The sequence below is a fragment of the Narcine bancroftii genome, chromosome 5 (assembly GCF_036971445.1).
Source record: "Narcine bancroftii isolate sNarBan1 chromosome 5, sNarBan1.hap1, whole genome shotgun sequence".
In the NCBI taxonomy this organism is placed as follows: Eukaryota; Metazoa; Chordata; class Chondrichthyes; order Torpediniformes; family Narcinidae; genus Narcine; species Narcine bancroftii.
The window spans coordinates 140,236,850-140,262,998 of NC_091473.1; the positions used below are offsets into that span (position 1 = coordinate 140,236,850).

Here is a 26,149-nt window from a genome sequence, read left to right on the forward strand (position 1 = left end):
TGTTGGACCATTTTAACAGTGTGACTGTGCAGAAGCAGATCTGTTTTAATGGCTTTCTAGTTTCTCTCCATAATCCATCTTATCAGAATTGTGCTGAATGCTAATGCAATTTACAAAACAGGTTGCCTTTGGTTTGAAGAACTTGAGGGGCAAGTAAAATACTAGTGGAGGAATTGAGAGCATTTGTATTTCACTATTCTTTTGTGCTGAACTGTCTACAAGTGTAGTGTGTAGAATTTTATCTCATCTATAACCTAACATTCTTTTGCTGAGTTAATCAGACTTGTTATCACCCCGCAAATGCAGTCTAAAATAGTATCTCAATTTTCCAGGCGCAGATAATGAGCAGAACTCCATACTTGGTTGAAAGAATCTTTGCAGATATTGAACAAAATATCACAGTATCAGAAGTGTGCTTGCTGTTTGTGGCCATGGATCTGTTGAAGGGCCAAGTGGCTTATGAAGAGGTGGTAAGTCTATGATGTTAGAAAGGCAGTGTTTTGAATAATTATTAGAACACCTAAAAATTTGGCCATTAACAAGTAAAAATCTTATCAGTTTTTTATTGATACCTAAACATTTGTTAGCTGTTCAGTCTTGAAATGGCAGCTTTTGCTGCTCTTGACATTTTTACTAATGTAATTCTAATACTTTCTACAATTGTCAGCTCCCCTCCCCTCCCCTATAGAGTGGGAAGGCTAATTAGCTGATGCAGTGGTTCATGCACAGCTGTTTTTTCCACCAGTAGTGAATCTGCAACACTAATCGATCACTTCACGTGTCTTCAGTGAATTTGACCTTGTGCCAGCAGAAAATAGCATTGGCGGTTTGTTAACCACTCAGGCAAGCAAAGTGTCTGTGTCCAAGACTGCTCTGTTGATCTGTAAGCACCAAACTGAGCCTTTTTATTTTTAAAAACCATACCCCAGACGATTGTCCGGGCAGACCAAGTGACATCATTTGATTAGCCGAAGGAGTAAGCAGAATCTGAGTGGAGTAAGAAATATGGTTACCATAGTAACACGGTTCATCCGCCTCTGATTCGTCCCCTTGCACAGGGTTTTGCAGTTGAGATCCAGGCCCTCTTTGACAAGCTCTGGACGTTTCTGGTTCAGTCCTTCTATGCTGTCCGTCATACGGAAGGCTGGAAGCTGATGAAACCTCAAGACAAGGAGCAAATAGAAGCAGGTTCGTGATGTTCAAATGACAGGATGGGGGTTGGGAGGGTGTGAATAGCTCCCAGTGGAGGTTTGTCACCTACAAAATTGCTTTTGTGAATAATCTGTTTTGTCGTCATTGTTTATAGGAACAAGTGTAAATGTGTTATGTACACTGATTCTTCAAAATAGACAACCTTCCAGCCAGCAGATTATTGCTGAAGTATAGGTATTAGTGAGCTGAGGTGGTTTAACTGATCATTTTCTTGGCCATTCAATTCAAACAATGATGTGAAATTGCATTGTGGAAAAGTGGGGCTGGTGTTCTCTGCTTTCTCTTTTTGTAGTTTCTCTTTGTATTTTGTTGAATTTCTGAACCAGTTTAATTTATGATCATAATTCTCAAGGTTGAACATAAAGCACGTAATGTTATAGTGTCCGAGCTGCTGTGGTGTACTTGACTTTTGTACTCCATGCTTTGACATTTTCTTCCATTTCATATTACAAAGCAAGTTGAAGTTTAAATAAGGATCTGGACAAGTATTTGCCAATTGTTCAGCAATATGTTTTGTTTGATGGATACCAGCATTTGTAGGATGAAGCTTAAATTACTTGGTGTGGTGAATATTGTTCTTTGTTTTTATGTTACGCAGTTGTGAATTAAATAGTTGTGGGTGTGAGGCTTTGAAGCAGCCTGGGCTGAAATTGCAATATTTATGCATTTTTGAAAAGACCATCAGCTTGCATCAGTATTAAAGGGACCATTTTATTTTGCATTAGTGCATTAAAAGTTAGCATTATCAAAATTTATTGAGGAAAGGGATTGGAAATGATGTAAAGTAATTATGGCTTCCTGTTGATGGAATCCAGAGTTAACCTTGGCCTTGCATTTGCACAGATAGCATTCAATTAGAAATGTTTCGCTTACTGCAGATTAGCTACAATAAGCACAAAATTTAAGTTTCTAAAAGTTCCCTGACTCTTAAGCTCCAGGCCTTGCCAAATGGGAGCACATAACCTCCCGACACAAGTGCAGTACACAAAACGTTTTAGTACTTCTAGTTTTAGCACTAGACCCCAGCATCTACAGATTTTCTTGTTTTCCTTCTTTAAAGAATGGTGTTTCTACCTGAGATCACAGTCATGTTCCTCCAGAAGCTGACATGTATAAAACCTTGCACCTGTTCCAGAGACAACTACAACAATTAATTACTTAATTAAGTAATTAACATTTTTATCCAGCAAGGTGTTCGTCATTTTAAATGTTTCCTGTACTTGTTGATTTGTATTTATTTGGCACCTTGTGGTCTTGGATTAAATTTAATTGGATGTAAATTTACTTTAATCAATTCATTTAATTTATATCTATTTCGGCAATTCTGAAGCTCGTAGAACCTCATTTAGAAAAAGTTCAAAACTTGTGCTCAATTGACTTATTGCCACAGGTACACAGATGCAGTGAAAAACTTTGTATGTTATCCAGGCAGGTCAACCCAACCATAAGTATCACAGAGTGCAAACAAAAAATGTAGGATGTAGTGTTACAGAGAAGAACAGTTAAAGAAATGAACATTTTGAGATGAGGGTTTGCAAGATCAAGAGATTATCTTGTACTAATGAAAAATCCATTCAAGAATCTGATTGCAGTGGAAAAGAAACATCTTCAATCTGGTGATGCATATTTTCAAACTTGTCATCCCTCAATGGAAGGGAGAGAGAGGAAGGAATGGATGGGATGGGTCCTTTAATATGTTGACAGCTTTCCCAAAATAATGGGAAGTGCAAACAGTCAATAGAGGGAAGGTTGGTTTACATTATATCCTGAGCTATGTTCGGGCCATTGGAGGAGCAACACCTAATTTTCATCTCTCTAACCGGATGGCATTAACAGCAATTTCTCTGGTTTCTGCTCACCTATTTTCCCATGCTCCCTCCCTCACTTTTCCCTTTGCCTTTCCTCCAGCTCTCCACCCCCTTCCCTCTCCATTCACAGAGCCATCACCCCCCACTGTTTGCTGGTGTGCCCTCCCTCCCTGTGGCCCTGTGCTCTTCTCCTGCCCGTCCCCCACCCACCATTTTGTTCAGGTGCCTGCTTGCATTTTGTCGGACCCGAAGCGGTTTTGTATCTGCATCTTTGCTTTTCTGAAATAGACTGTTAGAACTGCTGAGTTTCTCCAGCATTGTATTTTTACTTGTAACTCCTTATGGCATTTTTAGTCATTTGGGTCCTGCATAGCGATAAAACCTCCAGGTCGATTCCATTGGTTAAAGTAGTTGCATCTTGGTGAGATATTTATCTTGAATGGCAATATTATAGTGGAAAATAAACTTGTTTGATAAAACCCAGTATGAGACCAACTCCCCATCGCTCCAGCCAAGCTCTGTTGCTCCCTGTCAACGTTAAAATCAATTACTTGGTGCAACGTGGTGGGAGAAAAGAAGGGAGGGACACAATTGCAGAGCACCCTGTCCAACATCATTGCTTTTTTGCCACTATCCAATTTTCATCAATCACTTCTTGTTTTGTATTAACTTGCTCCTCGCTTTAAATGAACTGTTGTTAAGTAATTAAGTCTTTAAAAGAATCCAAAATATCAACATGGGTTAAAATTTTGATGCTCCGAAGGAACGAAGGGCAATCCATCATTGTAGAAAGTGGTGTAATTTTCCACTTTTGATCTTCCTTTCTACTAATTTAGTGAATTAAATGAATTTATTTTTCAAGCAAATCATTTTAAAAATGACTTTACAAGTTCAATTATTATAATGGAATTGTCAAGAAAATGAGTGGATTACTAACATTTGTTTAAGGGCAGTGAAACTGCGGTTTTGGTCTCTTTTTTTTAAAAAAAAAACAAGTTTTGAGTATGTTTAAGATATTCTAATCCCTCCCAAAAAAGGCATTGCAAGTTTGAACACCAATCCTGTTGCTTTATTTCAGGGGTGTCAAACTCAAATTCACGGAGGGCCAAAATTAAAAACTTGGACTAAGTCGAGGGCCGAACTAAATATTTATTGAAAATTTTCAACAACATCTGCGTGTTTTCTCTTCTTTCAACATGTGTAATGTTAAACTTTAGGATATAACTTTAGGAGGATAATGTTACAGGTCAGGAGTAGGTAGCTCAAGTTCACCCTTTGCTTGACCTGAGGGAAACATATTTGGTCCCTGTGGAGATGTAGTCAGCTGTGTCCATTTTGGCCTGCATCAGGACTCAGCATTTCCTGCTCACTCCTCAGGCTCTAGGCCTCTATTCACCCTTGACCCACCATCCCTCTACCTGACCAGTCCTTTACCCAACCTCTACTCACCCCTCACTCCACTCGCTCTGCCTCTACCCACCCCATCCTATACACGCCCCTCTACTGCCTCTCCCCTCAACCTGTTCCTCCCTCTACCCGTCTCTCACCCTCTAATCACCCCTCCCCTACTCGCCCTGCTCCTCCCCTTTTACCTCTTCCCTATCCACCCCTCCTTCTACTCATCCCTCCCTCTAACTTCCCCTCGCACCACCATAACTTCCCCTGCCCATTACTCCTCACCTACACCCTCTCCCCACCCCTGCTTACCCACCCACTCAGGCCCAGCGCGCTGCCAATCAGCCTTTGCGGACAGCCACCATCTCTCTCTTCACGTGCAGGGCCAAACCAGCCGTCCCTGGGGTCCGCGCGAGTGCAAGCGCTGAAGGCCGTGGCGACCGGGAGAAGTGCGCTCGCGCTGTGGAAGGGCCGTCCAGTGCCAGTCGCGCGGGGCTCGCGCTGCCCGGGGGCCGTGTGCAGCCTGACATGCCCGTCGCGCCGACAGGAAATCACAGGCGCTCGCCCATCTGCTGCACCGCTCGACAGGTGGGAGAAGTGACTGGTTGTGCGGGGAGCCTTCCAACTGGCTTGCCGGCTGATGACATCGACAGACTTCTCGTGTTACAATTTCTCGTGTTACAATGGGGAAGGATGTGCAATGAAGGGGGAGGATGGTGGGGGTGACATTACCAAAAAACAGCATCGGCTCTCGCTGCAGGGCGGGCCACCTCTAATACATTTTTGAAATGATCTTGAGGGCCAAATATAATTATATCGCGGGCCAAATTTGGCCTGCGGGCCAGAGTCTGACATGTGTGCTTTACTTGAACACTTTTTTTTGTCTTGTTAAGCAAGTACAGTAATTATTGGGTGCTTTGGGATTCTTTTTCCAGTTTTATTTTTGATCTCTTTATTGTCTATATTGCTCCCAGGTTTTACATTTTCAATTTTTAAAAACCGAACATATGATATACTTGGTCACACCGTGTTTTATGAAAGGGATCAGAACTTTAAGATGGAATGATTCATGGTACAACAGTTTTAGGTGCATGCTTCCAAAATCACTATCTATCTCTTGTGAATGTTGAGGGAAATTTATGAAAGACTAGAATAACCGTGACTTTTGTCCTTGGTTCATGAGCCTGTTGTTCTTGAACGAAGTGGTCTTGATGTGGAAGGTGCAGTTGGAATAGTTCTGTTGGCTTGATGGTGTGAATATTCATGGTAGTGAATTAACAAGAAGGTGATGAAGTTGCCCTGAACGAAGTATGAGTTTATTACTTCTGCTCCTGGTGTACACAATGTAACCTAATCACCCAGACTTTACAAAATGCTGGGTTTGCATCAGTGTTTTGGTGGCAAAGGATTTCATTTGTGATCAAAGCTATTTACTATAGAGTAGAACAAGCATAGGAGGTTTTCATTTGTCATTTGGAATGTTGGTTGAGTGACAGCTTACTGAGAGGAATTTGGAAGGGCTGGAAGGTCCCTGACTCATTCATTGCAATGAATGAGTCACAATAAAGTCAGTGATATAATGCCAAATTAGCGGAGTCCAAATCCTTGGAGGTCATGTATAACACTTCAGGGGCTGACGCTGCACTGTTTGAGCCATCTTGATATTGCAGTGGGGGCAATGAAGCTGAACTCATGTCATTTTTAAAGTTTTTTTTTTATTTTTCACACTATGAACCATACTGACCAAAATACATACAGACATTTTTCTCTTGAATATACACAGTAATTTTCTCCCCTTTTTCCCCCCTCCCTTCCTTCCCTCCCTCCCTCACCCCCCCCCCATTCATTCAACGTTCAATCTATATGATACATTAAACCCGTTAAACACCGTCGTCACATAATAAAAATAAACAACAAATTTGTGTCTTCTACTTTTACATACTGGGTCAGTTCATTTCGTTGTCTTCTCCTTCTGTCATTTTAGGGGGTGGAGGTCCATGATAGGATTTCTCTATTGTGTTCCATTTATGGTTCCCATATTTGTTCGAATACTGTGATGTTATTTCTTAAATTATGTTATTTTTTCCAATGGAATACATTTATTCATTTCTATGTACCATTGCTGATATCTCAGGCTACCTTCTGATTTCCAGGTTGACATAATACATTTTTTTTGCTACAGCTAGGGCTATCATAATAAATGATTTTTGTGCTCCATCCAAATCGAGTCCAAGTTCTTTATTTCTTATATTACTTAGAAGAAAGATCTCTGGGTTTTTTGGTAAGTTGCTTTTTGTGATTTTATTTAATACCTGGTTTAGATCTTCCCAAAATTTTTCCACTTTCTCACATGTCCATATTGCATGTATTGTTGTTCCCGTTTCCTCCTTACAGCGAAAATATCTGTCTGATACTGTTGGGTCCCATTTATTTAACTTTTGGGGTGTGATGTATAGCCTGTGTAACCAATTATATTGTATCATGCTTATTGTATTTCTCATAGTTCCGGAGCATAGCTTTTCCCATGTTTCATTCTTTATCTTTATGTTTAGATCTTGTTCCCATCTTTATGTTTAGATCTTGTTCCCATTTTTGTTTAGGTTTACAGCTTGTTTCCTTGTTCTCCTTTTCTTGCAGTTTGATGTACATGTTATAAATTTTTTAATTATCATTGTGTCTGTAATCACATATTCAAAATTGCTTCTTTCGGGTAACCTCAGACTGTTTCCCAATTTGTCCTTCAAGTAGGTTTTCAGTTGGTGGTATGTAAACATTGTACCGTGAGTTATACCATATTTGTCTTTCATTTGTTCAAAAGATAATAATTTATTTCCTGAAAAACAATTTTCTATTCTTTTGATCCCTTTTCTCTCCCATTCTCTAAAGGAAAGGTTATCTATTGTGAAAGGGATTAGTTGATTTTGTGTCAATATTAATTTTGGTAGTTGATAATTTATTTTATTCCTTTCTACATGAATCTTCTTCCAAATGTTGAGCAGATGGTGCTCAACATGTTGCACCAATTTTTCATCCCACTGATATAGTATATGTTCAGGTACCTTCTCCCCTACTTTATCTAGCTCTAATCTGTTCCAATCTGGTTTTTCCCTTGTTTGATAAAAATCTGATAGGTATCTTAATTGTGCTGCTCTATAATAATATCTCTACTTAACACAGATTATAAGATAACAGCTAAACTATTAGCAAACAGATTGGCCGACTGTGTACCAAAAATAGTAAAACTAGATCAAACTGGATTTATTAAAAAAAGACGAACAACGGACAATATCTGTAAGTTCATTAACTTAATCCATGCAGTACAAGGAAACAAGACACCAACAGTGGCGGTTGCTTTATACACAGAGAAAGCCTTTGACAGAGTAGAATGGAATTATTTATTCAAAGTACTACAGAAATTCAACCGACCAGAGAAATATATTAATTGGATTAAAGTATTATATAAGGGACCATTGGCAAAAGTGACAATAAATGGATATATATCAAACCAATTAAATTAAGCAGATCAACAAGGCAGGGATGTCCACTATCTCCCTCACTGTTCACGTTAGCTATAGAACCACTGGCAGAACTAATAAGAACAGAAAATAAAATAAAAGAGATAAAAATAAAAGAGAAGGAATATAAAACAAGTCTATTTGCAGATGACATCATAGTATACTTAACAGAACCAGAAATATCAATAAAAGAATTACATAAGAAATTGAAGGAATATGGAAAAGTATCGGGGTACAGGATCAACGCAAATAAAAGTGAAGCAATGCCAATGAATAATGCAGATTTCACAAAGTTTAAGAAAGAATCACCATTTAGATGGCAAACACAAGCAATTCGATACCTAGGTATACAACTAGATAATAATCTCTGCCATCTATACAAACTAAATTATCAGCCATTAATGAAAAAATTACAAGACGACTTAGAGCACTGGAAAGACTTACCACTAACACTGATAGGAAGGGTAAACTATATTAAAATGAACATCTTCCCAAGCATACAATACCTATTTCAATCATTACAGAGAAATTCTTCAAGGAGCTAAAGAAAATAATAAAGAAATTCTTACGGAAAGGGGGGAAACTGAGGAATAGCACTAGATAAATTAACAGAATGCTACAAACAAGAGGGCTTACAGCTACCGAATTTTGGGAAATTGAGGCGTAAATGGTTTGATACATGTTAATATCATTTCCACCGCGTAGTGGCGAAGGAAAGAATTGCATGTACAAAGAGCTGTCAGTCAGTAGTGTTGGTTGGAAAAAGACTTGTACTGTATTTGTGTTCCTTTCATGCCTGCGGAATTTCTAAATCACTTATAGTCATTGAGATTTCAGATTTATTGTCAGAGAACATACATGACATCACATACCACCCTGAGATTCTTTTTCTGCGGGTGAGGCAGAATTACCACTTATTGGTGGTACAAAAAAAACTACACAGCATATACATGTAAACTAAATAAAGAACTGTAAACCGATAACAAATATAAACAAACTGCAATAGAGAGAATTTTTTTAAAAATTAATAAAGTACACAAGTAAGAGTCCCCGACTGAGTTTGTTGTTGAGGAGTCTGAGAAAGAGAAGTAGCAGCTGTTCCTGAACTTGGTGATGTGAGTCTTGTGGCAGTGATACCTCTTTCCTGATGGCAGCAGTGAGAACAGGGCATGTACTAGGTGGTGTGGATCCTTGATGATTGCTGCTACACTCCGACAGCAAAGTTCCCATAGATGTTCTCAATAGTGGGGAGGGTTTTTCCTGTGATGTCCTTGGCTGTCTCCACTACCTTTTCCAGGTCTTTACACGTACGAGTATCGTTGTCCCCATTCCAAACCATGATGCACCTGAACAGTACACTTTCCACCACACATCTGTAGAAATTTGCCTGGGTTTCTGGTATTGAATCAAACCTCAACGAAGGAGAGGCGCTGATGTGCATTCTTAACGATGCCTTGAGTGTGTGGGCTCCAGGAAAGATCCTCCGAGATGATGACTCCCAAGAACTTAAAATTTGCTCACCCTCTCCATCTCTGCTCCCCAATGATTATTAGATTGTACACCTCTGGCTTTTCTTTCCTGAAGCGCCTTAGTTTTCTGAGTGCAAGGTTGTTATTGTTGCACCATTCAGCCAAGTTTTCAATCTCCATCCTGTATGCTGACTCATTACCTTTTTTTTTAATCTTACCCACGACCGTGGTTTCATTGGCAAATTTGTAGAGAATGTTTTTGTCATATTGAGCCACTCAGACATAGATGTAAAGCGAGTAGAGCAGGGGGCTAAGAACACAGCCCTTGGTGCTCCGGTACTGATGGAAATTGTGGAGGAGATGTCCTTGCCAATCTTCACTGATTGTAGTCTGAAGGTGAGGAAATCCCTGATCCATTTATGCAATGGGATGTTGAGTCCCAGGTCTTGGAGTTTGCTGATCAGATTTGAGTGGATGATGGTGTTAAATGCTGAACTGTAGTTGATAAAGAGCATCCTGATGAATGCACCTTTGCTGTCCAGGTGTTCAAGGGCTTTGTGTTGAGCCAATGAGATGGCATCCACCGTAGACCTGTTGATATGATAGACGATGTGGAATGTATCCATATCAGCGCTCAGACAGGAGCTGATGTTTTTCAACACCAGCCTTTCAAAACACTTCATCACTGTTGATGTAAGTGCTACTGGTCGATAGTCATTAAGGCAGGTTACTACACTCTTCGGCACTGATGTAATTTGATGCCTGCTTGAAACAGGTGGGTACCATGCCCTGCTGGAGTGAACATCAGTCACTGAACCATTTTTGATGAGACATCAGTATGGGCAATACACAGTGCTGATTCCCACAGATGAAATCCCAGAGAACTGGAGAATAGCCATTGTCCTTCCTTTGTTTATGAAGGGCAGTAGGGACAAACCAGGAAAATAAAGACCAGTGGGCCTTGCAACAGATATTATGGAAAAGATTCTTGGGGGATAGGATCGACTTGCCTCTAGAAGTCAAAGTTCAACATAAAGAAAAGTACACTATAGACTTATCGGGCATAACAGCATGGCTGTGTGCAGGAAGATCCCATCTTAAACTTGGATGAGATTTTTTTAGTTTTGTAGTAATGAAGATAATTATTGAGGGGAGGACAGTGGATATTAGTAAAGCTCTTTGATGAGGTCCTCTCACATTGGGCTGATTCAGAAGATCACAAAACATGGGACATGTGGTGACTTTATAGATTGGATTCAAAGATGGCTTGGCCTTGGAAGACAGAATAGTGGTAAAGGTATGTTATTCTGGCTGGAGGCCTGTGACCAGCAGTGTTCAGCAGGGTCCCATATGTAAACGATTTGGTTGAAAATATGGCTTAGCTGAACAGCAAGTTTGCAGATGACACAACAATTGATAGAATTATGGATCGTGAGGGAGGTTGTGAAAGGATGCAGCATGATATAGATCAGTTGGAAGTATAGAGCCTTCAACACAATTTGTTGATGCCAACCAAGTTGTCATTTTGGCCTCCTTTCATGTGCCTGTATTTGATCCATATCCTTCTAAACCCTTTCCTAGCCATGGATCTGTGCAAATTTCTCATGGGTGCCCTAATTGTACCCCCTTCTACAGTTTCCTTTAGCAGCTTTTTCTAGAGATCGATCAACCTCTGAGTGAAAAAATTGGTCAGAGAATTGGAGCTTGGACACTCCGAGGTGTTAAGCTTGGCAAATGTAGGGGAATGTAAACGGCAGGACCTTTATGAGCTCTAATGTGCAGAAGGATCTTGGGTGCAAGTTCATAGCTCCCTGAAAGTGTCAATAGGGTGGTAAAAAGACAAATGGTGTACTTCATTGGTAGGGGCCTTGAGTCTAAAAGTCGGGTAGTCATGTTACAGCAGTAAAAAAAACTTTGGTCAAATAGCAGAGAGCTTTACAGTGAGAGGAGGAATGTTTTAAAGAAGATTTATGGCAAGTTTCTTAGCAGGGTACTTGGTGCCTGAAATGTGCTGACAGGTGGTGCTGGAAGTAGATGCAGCAGGTTGCAATATTTGAGGCACTTAGGCAGAAATGAGGTCAGGCAGGGAATGAGGGATAAAGTGTGAAAGCACTTGCGCAATTTGTTGTGTTTGTCGACATGCAGGGCCTGTTCTGCTTTTCGAGTCGTGTGGAGCCTTTTACAATATTTTAAAGGCAGGGATGAAAATACAGTGAAAAATTGCGCACAGTAAGTGATTCTCTATGTCCTTCAGGAATCCTGAAATCCTGCCGAAGCTACAGAAGGGGCACAATCCGATTTAGCAATGACTTTGATACACAGTGTCTTCCAGGGAAACTACATACGACTCTTTTCTTGACATGTTGAGGAATCAAAGGTCTGGTGAAAGAGGAGCGGAAGGAACAAAGTATCACTTTAAAGATGGTACGGTATTGGAAAAATAGATGAGCTTAAAGACTGATAAAACCCTAAGATCTCATGATCTATATCCCAGAAAGAGATGGCATCAGAAATGGTGGATTGTCTGGTTCTCATCTTCTGAGGTCCTGTAGATTCTGTAATTGCTTATGTGGTTCTTGATTCTTACTTTTCCCTTTATGTATAAAAAGAGGAGAGGAGAGAAAACAGTAGTCTAGCTGTCTAATGTCAGTGATTTTTTTTTTAAAAATCAGTAATGAAGGGTGTAAAAAGATTCTATTCAAAATATACAAAATTCCTTGCTTTTTCTCTGCTAAGGCAAACAAAGCATCACCAACCAATCCAGCACCATTATTAAACCAAGAGAAGCAAAAGGGAGTCCCTTCAGAGATGTGGAGTGAACAGTGAGAGAGTTTGAGAAAAATACTTCCTCTTACAGCGGATGGTGAACCTATGGAATTCTTCACCTTTGGCGAGCGGTGGAAGTTGAGTTTTTGTACTGGGCTTGGGGACAGCATTGGGAAAGGGCACAGAGATGGAAGATCACCGATGATTTTGACGAATCAGAGCACGTTTGTTGGCTGTGACAGGCTATTCCTGTTCTCATTTCTCTCAATCATACGTTTTCAATAAATTGGGCATTTCTTAATAGTAGATCCAGATAAACTTTGATAATAGTTTGAGTAATTGTGGACTCATAATATCTTGATCTGTATTCATTATGGGCTGATCTTGAGCGTACTGATTGCAAAGTTGACGTGAAGACTTTGATATCATTAGGAACCTGATTTTCAACATTGAACAAATGAGGACTGAAACTTTCAGTGGTTTCCTGGCTTTTTTCCAAAAGATACACATTGATGCTTCAGGTTTGGCAAGGACAGTAGTGAAGGTGTATTCATTTGTCTCCTAGAGTGGAGTTGGGTGATTATCAAAAAGGAAAGAATTTTCTGGACTATGGGAAGAGAAGAAAGGAGTGGAACAAGTAGATTACTTTTCCTCAGAGACATGATCGATTTGAAACGCTAAGTACATTACTCAGTCTGATCTGTGGTAACTGGTGTTGAACTGGGTCCTGCTGAAGGTTAGTGTATTTGTTTAATTAAAAATGGTAAGTCGAACCACATAATTTGGATAGGTCTTGGAGTTCTTGACTTTAAATCCGCACCATTATAAACTGAGGAGCTAAATCCTTTCCAGAATAAACCAATTTTCTATTTTCTAAAAGATTGAATGCATCAACTATAAACCTGGACAGCCTGAAATGATGACCAAAGATGTTGCCTGAACTGCTTAGCGATTCCAGTGTTTGTTTTGGATTATGCTTCTGCAGTTTTTTGTGCACAAAACCAGATCTTTTGTCTTTCAACTCTCTGAGCATTATGTAGCATCAAAGAAATTCCAAGATGATACAGAACATTGTCTCTTCCTCCACTATTTTGTTATGCGATGAATTGCGTTATAGCTTTGGAGCAGGGAAACAAGCTACTAGCCCATCTAGTCCATGCTCTCCAAGTTGTCTGCCTGAGCTAATCCCATTTGCCTGAGTTTGGCCCTGCTCCCTCTAAACTGTTACAATCCAGGTACCTGACTAGATCTCTTTTGAGTGTTACAATTGCACCTGCCTTGGCAAGGTCCTTTTTAAATCTTTCCCTCTCACCTTAAAACCTATGGCTCCTAATTTTAGTTTTCTCCACTATGGAAAAGAGATGACCGGCATATAGGATGATCCTCTAGACGTAAAAACATCACCTCAAAATCAGGGTCGTCTTGTATGCCAGGTCTAATTTGACAGCTAAATCTCAACACCACTGCCATCTTCCCACTAGCTCTGATGCAATCATGCACATGTCCTATGTAGTTATGAACGATATGTCAGCACTCCTCTGTGGGGTCCGTCCGCCAAGTTCAGCTGCCGCCAGCTCTCTGCTGCCTTTAAATGACCTGTTACAGGAGCCGACCGTGGTTTATTTTTAAATATGCTAATAAAATTAAAACTTTTTACAGGGTCATTTGGTATTTTAAAATATTGTTGATTTGCTTTTTAACAGCATTCACTGGTCAGCAGCAAGTGCCAGATTTTGGTGGTGGTGGTTGGGGGGGCGGGGCGATCATCTTATCCAAAGGGTGTCACTCAAAACCTCAATTTTAAATGGAAATTCCAGGTCGTCTATATACGTTCTCCTATATCCTGGCATTGTATGGTATTTAACTTCCCGATGCTCCTCAAGATTTTGTAAACCTCTATAAGGTCACCACTCACCCTCCTTCACTTGAGGCAGAGGAGACCCAGGCTCTGTAGTCTCTCCTTGAAACTTAAGCTCTCCATCCTTAGTAACATTGTTGTTTTGTGTTTGAGGATCCACAGATTTGTGTGCTGCAGCTCTTAGTTTCCCTCTACTTAAATAATATCATTCTTCCTTCCAAGAAGAGCCATTTCATATTTTCCTCCATTCTATTTATTTGCCAGTTTGTTCACAACGTCTCTGCATATTGTCTGCATTCTTTTCACAGCTTGCTTTTCGACCTACTGGTATATTGTCGGCTAATTTAGCCATAGTACAGGAATACCTCGCTTTACGAATACTTGCTTTTTACGAAGAAACCTGCATTCAATCTCCAAAAGAAATATGAATGGGATTCTGCTTGTACGAAAATAGCCTTCAATAGTAGTGAATGGGTCTCCGCTTTACACCATTTTGGCTTGCAAAAGGTTTCAGAGGAATGGTTTACTTTTGTAAAGCTGGATATACTTGTACCTTTTGTTTTAAATTATAAATTGCCAACCAATTGGTTGCAGGTGGCCAACCTGATCGTTATACGCTGCTTGCTACTGGTTAGCTATTTCCTTAATCCATACCAGTGATGGTTAATATTGTTAAGTAATCAGACCTAATAAAAGGCTTGTCATATATTCCACAATCGACCTAGTGAGATGTGGGTTCATAGACCATGGACCATCATAAATCAACATAATCGCCGTTGGCATAGTAATTATCGCAATGCCTTTACAGCGTCAGCGATCAGGACTGGACCGGGGTTTGAATCTTGCGCTCTGTAAGGTGTTTGTACGTTCTCCCCATATCTGCATGGTTTTTCTCCCGGGGGCTCTGGTTTCCTCCCATTGTTCGAAATGTACCCGGGGTTATAGGTCATTTAGGTGTATTAGGGCAGCAAGGGTTCGTGGGCTGAAAAGGCCTGTAACTGTGCTGAATGTTTTAAATTTAAATCAACAACCCTTCACGCTTCCCACAAGGACTATCTCAGATTGTTACATTTACACTAAGTTTTAATAGTGTTGCCACATTCAACGGATGGATGCCAGACCATTGCCATGAGGAAGTTGGCAGCCCAGACCAAGGCACTCCGAGAGGTTATGTGGTAGACACATTGTGTTGCTCTCTGTCTTCAAATAATTCCATCTGAGAAGAATGTGAGGCTCCTTCAATTTTCCCTCCATTGATGCAGCCATCATCAAGATTAAATGTTAAAGATTTCCTCTGCATTTGCAAAGTAAAAGCAAATAGTTGAAAGAGAGCCTTTTTACTGCTTCACCATATGTCCAAATAGTTGTATTCACTTTGGAGGCCTGAAAGTCTGAATGTTATGTTACCAGTGCCAACCCATTGTACACAAGAGGATAACATTTTGTTTTTCGAAATTCCTGAAAGTATTAGATTTGAACGAAATAAAATTCACTTCTGTTTGACTTTTATTTTTGGAAAATGTTGTCATTTTAGATATTTAATCTTTTGATCCAATATATTCTGCCCGTTTCCACTATTATGTTAGTCAAGCCAAGTTTTATGACAAGCAAATGAATTTTGCTGGCATTTTCAGTATAACTAACAAATGGACTGAGATGAGGGGAAATTTCTTGACTTGGAGGATTGTAAATCTTTCGGATTTTCTACCCTCGGGGGCTGTTGGTGCTCATTCAGGAGTGAAATCGATAGATTTTTGGACACTTGAGGAATCGAGGGATGTGGAGACCAGCTGGGGAAATAAACTTGCAAGTGCAAAGTTGAGTTTGAACGTAATTAAATGCCAGAGCAGGCTCCAGAGGCTTCTGCATTTTAAGTTTTTGTGTGTTCATGCTTTCAGCTGCTTTGGACAAAGGTGATGATAGAAAACTTGCAAAAAGACCAACCTTGACGAGCTTCCAGGTAAGGATTCTCACTGCCCCCATCCGCAATAGAGCCAGCAAGGATTATACTGTTGTGTTTTACTCAACAAGTTTGTGTGTATATATTTGAGGATAAAATTCCAGAACTATACCTAATTTAATATATCAGTGCTTTTCATTGCAAAAGCAAATCCAGGATTAATGTAATAGTGTGTGCTTGACTCTAAAAATAACTTGTGCATTAAATTTGCATCTGGTCACAGCAAAAAGAAAATCCTGTGCTGAATTCTGCCACACCTGACACGAAGGGGCAAGGCTACAAAAGGGAGAAGCTGAGGTCGAATACTAGTGTATCCAAAGGTCTTGTATCCAGTGCTTCAAAAATGAAATCTGAAGGATTGGGAGCATCAGTGCAGAAATCAAATGGGCGAACATACGTCAATGTCTCAAGGAAGGAGGAAACTAAGGAAAAGAATGTTAAAAAACCAAGTGAAAAAAGTGGGAAAGGCGATGAGAAGAGCACGTCAACAAAAACAAATACTCTTGCAAAATCCAGACTGGAAGTCCGGACAAGAAGTGAGAGTGTTGATGGCAAAGGAAAAGGATATTCTGTCAGCTTGTCAAGTCCAGCAGCTTCTGCTACATCCAGTGAAGAGACCCGTGGTCGCGATGGAAAATCAAATGCAGGAGCTCGGCCTAAAGTAGTCCCGAGTTCATCTGGTATCCAACAGAAGTCAGGAAAACCTTTCAAGAAAGCCACTCAACCACAGGCTGAAAAAAATGGGAATAAGGGCAAGCTGGAACATTCACGCCAAAGCCCCTCTGTGGACACTGTCGGACATACCCGTGAAGTGGAGGAGGGCAGTGCCACACATGAAATGAACGGCTGTGGCAAGAAAATAGCAGCTGTCAGCAATTCCACTGAAAATGTAACACAGGAGTTTGCAAAGAAACCTGTTAGTCAGAAAGGTAACTGCAAGTTTGTTGTTTCTCCAATTAAATGTTAACACTTTCTGTGTCTTTCCTCCTTCCATGAGTCTGCTATGTTTTAGGGGGATGTCTTCATTCACAAACTGCGTCACATCTGCAGTCCTAAACCAATGACTTGTGGAGTCCTACAGCATGGAAACGCTCTTCAGCCCAACTTGCCCATGCTGATCAAAATATTCCACCTGCACCAGTCCCACCTGCCTGCATTTGGCCTAGGTTCCTCTAAACCAGTGGCCTACTGGTGGGCCACATCGTGTCTCCATGTGAATCTTTAAAAATGCTAAATAAAATAATTTAAATTAGATAAAGATGTTTCGCACAAAACTACCTGTGACTTGAAAATATTGCTCAATCATTGCCACTAGAGGGACATGACAAGTTAGGTCAGAAGCCAGATGGGCTGTTACAAGATCAAACCAGCAACCACAAAGAAGGTATATCACACAGGGGTAAAGATGAACAATTACTTTATTAACAAAAAATTCACCTTCAAACTTTAATTAAACCCCCCCCCATTATAACAATGCCCACTGGTTACTATGCAAATTTCTATAACAGTGTAAAACTAATAAATTCCACTGCCTAAATATAACATATGTAATTAAAGTCTTAAGTTATATTTCCAACCAGCCCACAGAAAAACTTAGACACAAAACAAACACAAACCACACAAGACTCACAAAACTTCGATCTCAACTAAAGCAAAGATCATAAACAAAATTCAATTTGTTTGGTAAACTGAAGCCAGAAGATCTTTGTGTGAGAGAGAGAGAGAGAGAGAGAGAGAGCACAAAATTCGAAGGTGTCTTGTGTTGCTTGCAGAGAGAGGAACCATTGACTTGGTCCGGAACCTTCTGGCTGCCTTCAGAATATTCCTCCTTTTTGAAATCCCAACATTCTAAACTGTCCTCCAGACCATGACTCATGCTCTGGGCCTCCCTCCATTCCACAGCACCCCCAGTGGTGGTTTATCGTCCAAATCCAGAAATTTTTAGATCATTTTCTGCACATGCTCAGTCCATCTCCTACTCTCTCAGCAGTCCACCTTCACCTTGGCTCTCTCAGGCAAACTGTCACTTTTTAACATAAAACCACACAACACATAAGCCAATACACAACACAGAACTCTGTAACAGGGCCTTAAACCAAAAAACACTGCTCTAAATCCATCCTATCCATATATCTCTCCATTTTCTTTGTTGAATATTGATATCATACCTGCCTCAAACAAACACTGTGTACAGGTACAAAGGGATCCACCTCCCCCAGTCTATGAGGCAATCAAAGTTGGCCTGGCCAACCCCATCCTCAAGTTTTTCTTTTTAAAAAAAAAAATGGGGAGTGGAATGCGGGTGGATGTTTGGTCCCCACTGCATCAGTGGGAGAAAAAGAATGGTCAATATTTTGAGTTGGAACCCTTCATCAAGACTCCAATGAAGGACCTGAGATGTTAACCATTCTTTTTCTCCACTGATGCTTTCGATTTGCTGACTTCCTTCAGCAGATTCTTTTGCTCCAGATTCCAGGATCTCCAATATCTAAATTGAAGTTTAAATAAGAACTGGACTTCTAATTTAATTTCTCCAGTAAGGACTCCAAGGGCATTCTAAATCCATTTCAGTTACTTTATGGATCAAAGCAATTGATAAGTTGCAATTTTAAACATTTGATTCTTTTAGAGATGCAGATGGCAGACCAGCTGGGTTACTAGTGTGAGATTCTCCCCTCCAGTGTATTTACCTCCCATCACTGTTCTCCATTTCAATAGACTACTCTTCTGCTTTGTGCTGTAGAAGTAATGAGGTGTGATTACATTAAAAAGTAACCTGTCTGTTTTTATTATTTCTCCCATAACTATTTTCACAGTTAACAGGCCAGCAACTGTCACTAAACCAACAAAAACATCTGCTTCAATTAAAGCCAGCAAACCCATTTCTACTAGGTGAGTTGGAGATTGTTATAAAATGTAACTCCCTCTTTCCTCTCTTCCCCACCCCCTTCATCATGTACAAGCTAGTTTGAATGTATTAAGAGTTGCTGCTATTCGAAATGTCCTTGTTAAAATTAAAGTTATCAGTGCGTTGGCGCCGTAAAGGCATTGTGCTAACTGCTAGGCCAACCGTGCAACTAATTCTAGAAATTCCATTCAGTACTGCCTACCACAACCAGCTCAAATCAGCCAAATGTTGTGGGCTAAAGGGCTTGTTGATGTACTGCATTAATCCAGGTTCACTTGAATTCGACACATGAAGGAGATTTCCACTCAGGAATTACTGCACCTCTTGGTTTGAACTGACTACTGTGAATTAACTGCTATCAAACTAATATCTCTAGATTAAAATGTAATGCTAGCACCATCTGGTTGAACAAATGAACTCACTGCATTGGTCAAGACCGCAGTTATTGAACACAATGAGGAACAGTCTTTAAACAGGAATCTGATTTAATGTAGATTTGGTGCCCTCTGCTGGATTTATGCATTTCCTTAGAAGAAAATTGAAATAGCATTCAATTTTTAAAATGTAATTTTAATGAAACAGAAGGACCTTCCAACCCATGAAACCATTGCACCAAATTAACCTTCCAATCCTATACATTTTGAAAGGTGGGAGGAAACCCACGCAGGTCATGAGGAGAACGTACAGACAGTGGGTCACTGGTGCAGTAATAGTGTTGTACCAACTTTAACTGAGCCCACTTCACATTCCCCAAAACTCCAGAATGCACGGGGTCAGGTCAGCTGAACTACAAAGGAATAGTTAACAGGATCCTGCATGTGATGCAAATAAAACGGACTGCTGCATTTCAATGTTGTTAAGTTTCAGAGACTAAAAGTAAAATGATTTTTTTTTTAATTGTGTGGCTCTTTGCTAGTGTGCCCAACAAACAGAGGGCACAAAATAGAGACAAAGTGGTGTCACAAGCTCAACTGAAGAGAACCTGGAATAGTAGCAGCGACCCATCTGCTCAGCCAAGAGCAAAGGCAGGATCAGTGAAAGCAGTCAAAACTAAAGGTATAATTAATACCCCACATCGATTTTTATATGCAATGTCTGATATAAAGTGAGCAAACTAGTGACTGAGGAAATAGAATACTGTGTGATGTGTTATTGTGGCACCTAATTGAAGATGATGGAAATGAAATAATGCTCAGTTGAATATGGAATCTGGTGGGTTGGAAGATGAGTTCTAAACCAGCCATTCTCAACGGGGGCCACAGCGCATTTAAAGGGGGCCACGGACTGAAATCATAATTTTTTAAAATAATCCCCATTATTCGTCACCTACAGGGATTGCAGACGTGCGAATTTTCCGGTTGACTGATACAATGCCTGACTAATACACCTGTATTAAGAATATAGAGTTTAAAAGGCAAAAGTGCAATATGTGAAGTAATTTGAAAAAAATCTGTATTGAAGTCTTCAATTATGTAAAGTTCACTAACCATGGTGCTGTCCTATTTAACCTCCCTCCCCCAAGCCTTACTAATAAAGACTCTTACTAGGCATGATGATGGCTGAGGGGTCAAATTTAATGGTGGTAATAACCCAAAGGAAGCTTTACTCAGAGAATGGTTAGAATGTGGAACTTGTTATCACATGGAACAGTTGAGCATCTAATATGGATGCATTTACAAGGAAGCTGGAATCTGTTCGTATGAAAAATAAATAGCAAATTTTAAAAGATGACTATTTATGTATAATGTTATTTTAAATCCAAATTTGTTGGCCACTTTTCTAGAGCATTTTTTAGCCTTATTCTCTTTTGTGGCTGTAGTAATATTGACAAAAAGTGTGTATAAAATGTGTTTGCAATTTTAACTTTTCTCTTGTAATCTTAGATCCAAAGGTGGGTCCAGGAAAAATGAGCCCTGCTTTAGAAACAAAGCTACCTAACAAGGTTCCAAACAATGAAAAAATAACTGTTTCCAATGAAATGTTTACAAAATCTAAAGCTGTAAAAGCAGCTACTCCCACGGCAGTTAAAACAAATGTAAAGAGTGGCACTACTACCCCTAGGACACCCATTAATTCAAATAACATGGCTGTCTTGAAAGAGAGAAGTGCATCATTACCTAATGTAAGAAGACCACCCACCAAGTTGCTTACTGCTACAAATAAAACTGGATCAGGATTGAAAAGGTCCACCTCCAGTTGTCAGGATAAGGCTGCTACAAATTCTCTACAGCGACATGTGAAAAGTGTGGCTCATGCCAAAAGTGAAACTGTTCACGCAGAACCTGATCAAATGAAAGTAAATAATCAGTTAGAACCTAGCCCAACTACAAGGGTTACACCATCAAAGGATTGTAGGTCAGCAGAAGAACAGAATTTAGAATCTCTTCAAATCTTGAATAATCAATATGAACTTCCTGAAAAGGCAACCATGTTGGAGCTAGTTGTGAATGAAGAGGTTGTTAATGAAGGCAAAGCACCATTAAAACTCTCTGAAGACGATAGTCAATCCTCTGTGAAGACCAATCAAGGGGTCAGCCAGCATCCATCCTCAGTGTTTGCAAATCAGGAGTCCCCAAGTGATTCTGCAACCAATCTGAAAATCTTTCAAGAATCTGAGAACTCCGAGAAAGGCCATCTTCAGAGAGAAAATTCTCAAGCTGCAGACCATTGTATTGCAGTTGACCAACCGAATGAAGGTTCAGAACAGGACTTAAAACACAGTGAAATGCACGTTCAATCACACTTGCCCAAAGAAATAAATTTACCAAGAGCTACAGAAAATCAAGAGGATTTGGAAACTCAGCTCGAGGAATCTTGGAACTTGGGTGCAGATGTCTATCCAGTGTCAGTCAATTCTTTCCGAAAACAAAGTCCGGACACAGATACTGGAAGTGCAACAACATCATCTGATGATATCAAGCCCAACTCTGAGGACTACGATGCTGGAGGTTCCCAAGACGATGATGGATCAAATGAGAGGGGCATTTCCAAGTGCAGTACTGTGGTTTGTCACGACTTTCTTGGCAGAAGTAGCAGTGACACGAGTACACCTGAAGAACTTAAGGAGTACGACAGTGGAGTAAAAGTTGAAGTAAAAGGTGTAGAGGCCCACAGTCAAATTGGTGCAAGAGAGTCAGTAAGCGATCACAGTTTCAAAATCCCACAACAAGGGAATAAAACAACGGAGAAGAGCAACGAGGAACACGTCGTACCAGTCAACAATAAATTAGAAGCAGCCTCCGATCGCTTGCCTTTGTGTATAGTTACCAAGGGAGAAAAGTCTGAAATTGAGAATGCAGAGAAAATGTTCCCTCCCCCTGTTTCTGCTGCTCCCCCTCCTGAGCAAAGCACTTTCCACTTCCAGGGTATAGACAACCTGGCTTTTGAGGATGTTACTGAAAATGAGGCAGAGGTTACAAACTTTCCCTTGGTTGCTAATTTTAAGAGATCTGTCCTGCTCTCTGTGGATGAGTGTGAGGAGCTTGGTTCTGATGAGGGAGATGCTGAAACTCCTGCCTGTTCCTTGGATTCCCTTACTCCCTCTGATGTATTTAACGGTGGTTCCCACGAGGGTGGTGGTCAACACCATGGGACAACCTACTATTCCCGATATTCACTGGAAATTGAGGACGATTTTTTGAACTATGACTTTCCAAGGCAGTCGAAAAGGCAGTTGAAAATTCCCAGTCCATCACCACCTGCAGGTGAAGCCATGACAGTGGCTAACAATGCAACTTTTCAAGCTGTTTTAACAGAATTACAGCAAGAGGAAGAAGAGTGTATTATTACACCTGCAGCTCACCACCCTGCTGCTAATTTGCTTGCTGAGGGAAGAATCAAGTTTGCAGAAAAAGACTTGGTGGGAGTCAGCGCTCCAGAGAGGCGGCATGAGGACAATGGGTTGCCTGCAAAAGATAATATGCAGCCAACTTTTGGGGCTGGCAGTGGTGATGGTAGCAATGATGGTACACCTCAGGAAAGACCCTGTCATTTGCAGCTCTCCCAAAAAGAGCATGCGTCTTCAGAACACAGCAAGAACTTTGCCACAGATAACATTAATGCAATTGATCACTTGGCAAACATAGGAAAGGGACCTGTGCAAGGGTACCCTTCAACATCCAGTGAACAAGCTAGTAATACTTTGCCAACAGGTAATGTATACCATAATTAACTTTTGATACCACATGGTGTGAAGATGGTACTTGGCTTCTTGGCCAAATTACATCCTATGTGAATGAATGAAACTAAGACCACATCCATTTAATTTGCAGAACTGTGGGATTTTTAAAAATAAAATGACAAAATGCAATAGAGGGGTGGGGTTGAATTTGCAACGTACAGAACTGTGGAACTATCTCTAGATTTGTTAAGTGTGAACACTGTACATTTTCCCCATTGTTAGCATGAATGTAGGACCTCAGTTACTTGTATAATGACAATGGCTTGTTAAAAGGAAAGAAGCTGCACTCTCGAACCTTCTGGTCAGTTTCTGTAGACAACATTCAAGATTATTTAAACAAAGCCATGAATTTGATAGACTTGTGTAGCATAAACGAATGTGTTCAGTCAGATTAAGTGAAGCTTCATGGAGATCTATGCACGTTGAATCCATGAATGCAGGCATGCAAGGTTAAACTAACACAGTTAGTTAGAATGGGAAGAATGCCAAAGTAATTACATTTAGACTCATTGCAAAGACCAATTTGTAAACAAATGTCTTTTTAATCTTTAATTTAAGTGATGTAGTCTCAAGACACGAGATGTTACTTTGCCCATTGCGAGAATCCAAACTACATTTGCACTAAAATATTAATAGTTATACATGTAAACTGTTCTGTAAATCAAATTAATTGGACTTGAGGGAACTGTCCAACAACATCATGTATTGTGGATACTGTACGTGTTTCGTCCAAAAATGTAATTCAAATTATTTATGCTTGTATTCTTCATAGGTTATATCAAGCCAAATGTATTTAAATAGTCTCATTGATGACTGGTTTACTGAGCAATGATATTTAAGATTCTTGCTGGATATTTGGCTTGGTGAATGACTGATCTTTTAACTGGTTGACTAACCTAATAAACTGCATCAGATTTTCCTGACAGCATTTTTTTTTAAATTTGTATATTGGGAAGTGCAATTGTATACAGAACAAAAGTTCTTGCATAGAACATTAATGAGCAGTCTGCAGGAACTGAAATTTACATGATGTCACTGAAGCCCTAAATGAACTTGAATGCAGTGAATTACAATTTGATCATTTAGCTGAGTCATGTAAGAAATACGATGTATGACTGCTGGCTAGAAATAAATATCTCCTTGTCTATTACCTTTTCTGAATCAAAGGCTTCAAAATTGTGGCATGGTGAATGACTTTCTCATTTTTTTCTCTGTTTCGCAGAGACATTAACCCATCACTTTTGCACAAGTGAATACCTCTTTGAAATGAGGTAAATTGAGTAGGTGGCACTAAACATTTGTATTTTCCAGTCGGTATAATTTCAATGCTGGTGCATTTCAGGATGAAGTGGATTACATTAATATTTTGATAATTTTCACTTTTTGTACTGTATGGATTAATTTGTATTCTGTCATCACCATTAAGGCCACATTACAGTTAATTTATTCCTAATGTAGACGTTCTTTTGGTTGGCTATTCCAAGGTAGACTACAACAGCCCCAATTTAAGTATCTGCATGCTTCAGAATTTTTACAATATTTAGTATTATGAATTGTTTCAGGAGACTTAGCTGACCCTGACCGATTACAAAACTACATAAATGATTATCATCCTTCAAAAACCCTTTCTCCCATATATGAGATGGAAATAATAGAAGATATGGAATGGAACAACTCTGAACTCAAAGGGAGCCATTTGCATTGGAACGAAAGTGAACACTTTGCAGAAAAAGACTGGATGCTACTTAAACAACTGATTGAAGATCAGGACCCAAATTATGGCATTGTCACCTGTCTGCCTGAAAATGTCAACCTAGCCCAGTATCTCATCAACCAAACACTTTTTCTTTCTAAAGATGCTTCTAATGTGCCAGGTAAAGTTGCAGTTGAAAAAGAGGCATTGTGTAAATGGACTGAATTGTTATCTCCTTCGGAGAACTCAGCAGCTAGCATTACAGTGGCTAGTTTCTCCCCAGAAGAACTGGTATCTCCACATGGAGAATGGACAATTGTAGAACTGGAAACTCATCACTAGCTTTACCTCTGAACTGTGTACAAAGAGCTGCAAATATGATTTTTTGTTTTGTAACAAGATCCTCTTTTTAATAAAACTTAACCAGGTATTATCACTGCTGGATACACCAATAAAATAATAAACTGGCAAAATAAAGTTGTTTACAATTACCATAGAGGGAAACCCTTAGTCAACATTTTGTGTGTAATAAGATAATCACTAATTATAAATATTTTCTGAATGGAAAAATTGTGTTAGAAGTTATTGGTTTATGTCGAAAACTAGACATAAACCTTTTTATAATATAAAATGGATTTCCCTGTCCATCCTGATAATTGAGATGGTGAACTGACATGCTAAATTCTCAAATGAATGAACCAACTCCCAGCAAATTAATTTCAGAAAACCTCTAAAGAGTTCTGATGGAAAAACAAAAAATATTTTTCTTAAATAATACAAATTTATAGTTGATGTAATTTGGCCATGATTATTTTGACCATTGTCACATTAACAGAAAACTCGACTGACAAAACTGGAATTTAAGAGAATCAGCCCTTATGTCGGAGCTAAGCTTTAACTAGTATTTAGATGGGCTGTTAAAATCATCTTTCCTGAGCTGTACACATTGTATGTTGTTTACATTTGGAACTCTTAAGAGTAAAATCCTGCTGACACAATAAATCTGAAATGAAAACAAATACTGCCAGCAGCTCAGGCTGTATATGCAGAGGGAAACAATTGTTGTTTCTGGGAATAACCTTTCATCATTTCAAAATCTTCTGCCTCCCTTCAAACAGGAACTGACAAAATTATAGCCCAGGAGTATTGTATGGGTAAGAAAACTAGATGCCCTTGAAATCGACTCTGTCACTAATAGACCAATGAAAGATGGTGACAGATAAAATTATTTGACCAGAAAATGGTGGATGTTCATGTGTAATTTTTTTATACATTTTCCTCTATGCAAGTCGTACCTGATTATGGAAACATTTTCCCAATTGTATTCAATGTATGCAAACATGTTCTGGTTGAGATAGCCACCTTCGACACACTCAAAGGTGGGT

At 39.7% G+C, this 26,149-nt stretch overlaps 1 protein-coding gene across 22 annotated transcripts in view; it reads left to right on the forward strand.

Moving 5' to 3' along the window:
• btbd8 (BTB domain containing 8) overlaps positions 1-25,241 on the forward strand; it is a 133,588-nt gene extending 108,347 nt beyond the window's left edge. For 21 of the 22 annotated variants that reach the window (XM_069939205.1, XM_069939218.1, XM_069939206.1 and 18 more), the window contains 8 exons: positions 333-470; positions 1,059-1,188; positions 15,922-15,983; positions 16,207-16,912; positions 18,800-18,875; positions 19,808-19,947; positions 20,775-23,042; positions 24,634-25,241. In XM_069939205.1, coding sequence (XP_069795306.1) covers positions 333-470; positions 1,059-1,188; positions 15,922-15,983; positions 16,207-16,912; positions 18,800-18,875; positions 19,808-19,947; positions 20,775-23,042; positions 24,634-25,106 — 3,993 coding nt within the window. In that variant the 3' untranslated portion in view covers positions 25,107-25,241. Of the gene's footprint in view, positions 1-332; positions 471-1,058; positions 1,189-15,921; positions 15,984-16,206; positions 16,913-18,799; positions 18,876-19,807; positions 19,948-20,774; positions 23,043-23,843; positions 23,991-24,633 lie in introns of those variants that run through there. The other variant, XM_069939224.1, reaches the window with a different exon arrangement.
• Positions 25,242-26,149: the final 908 nt, after the last annotated feature.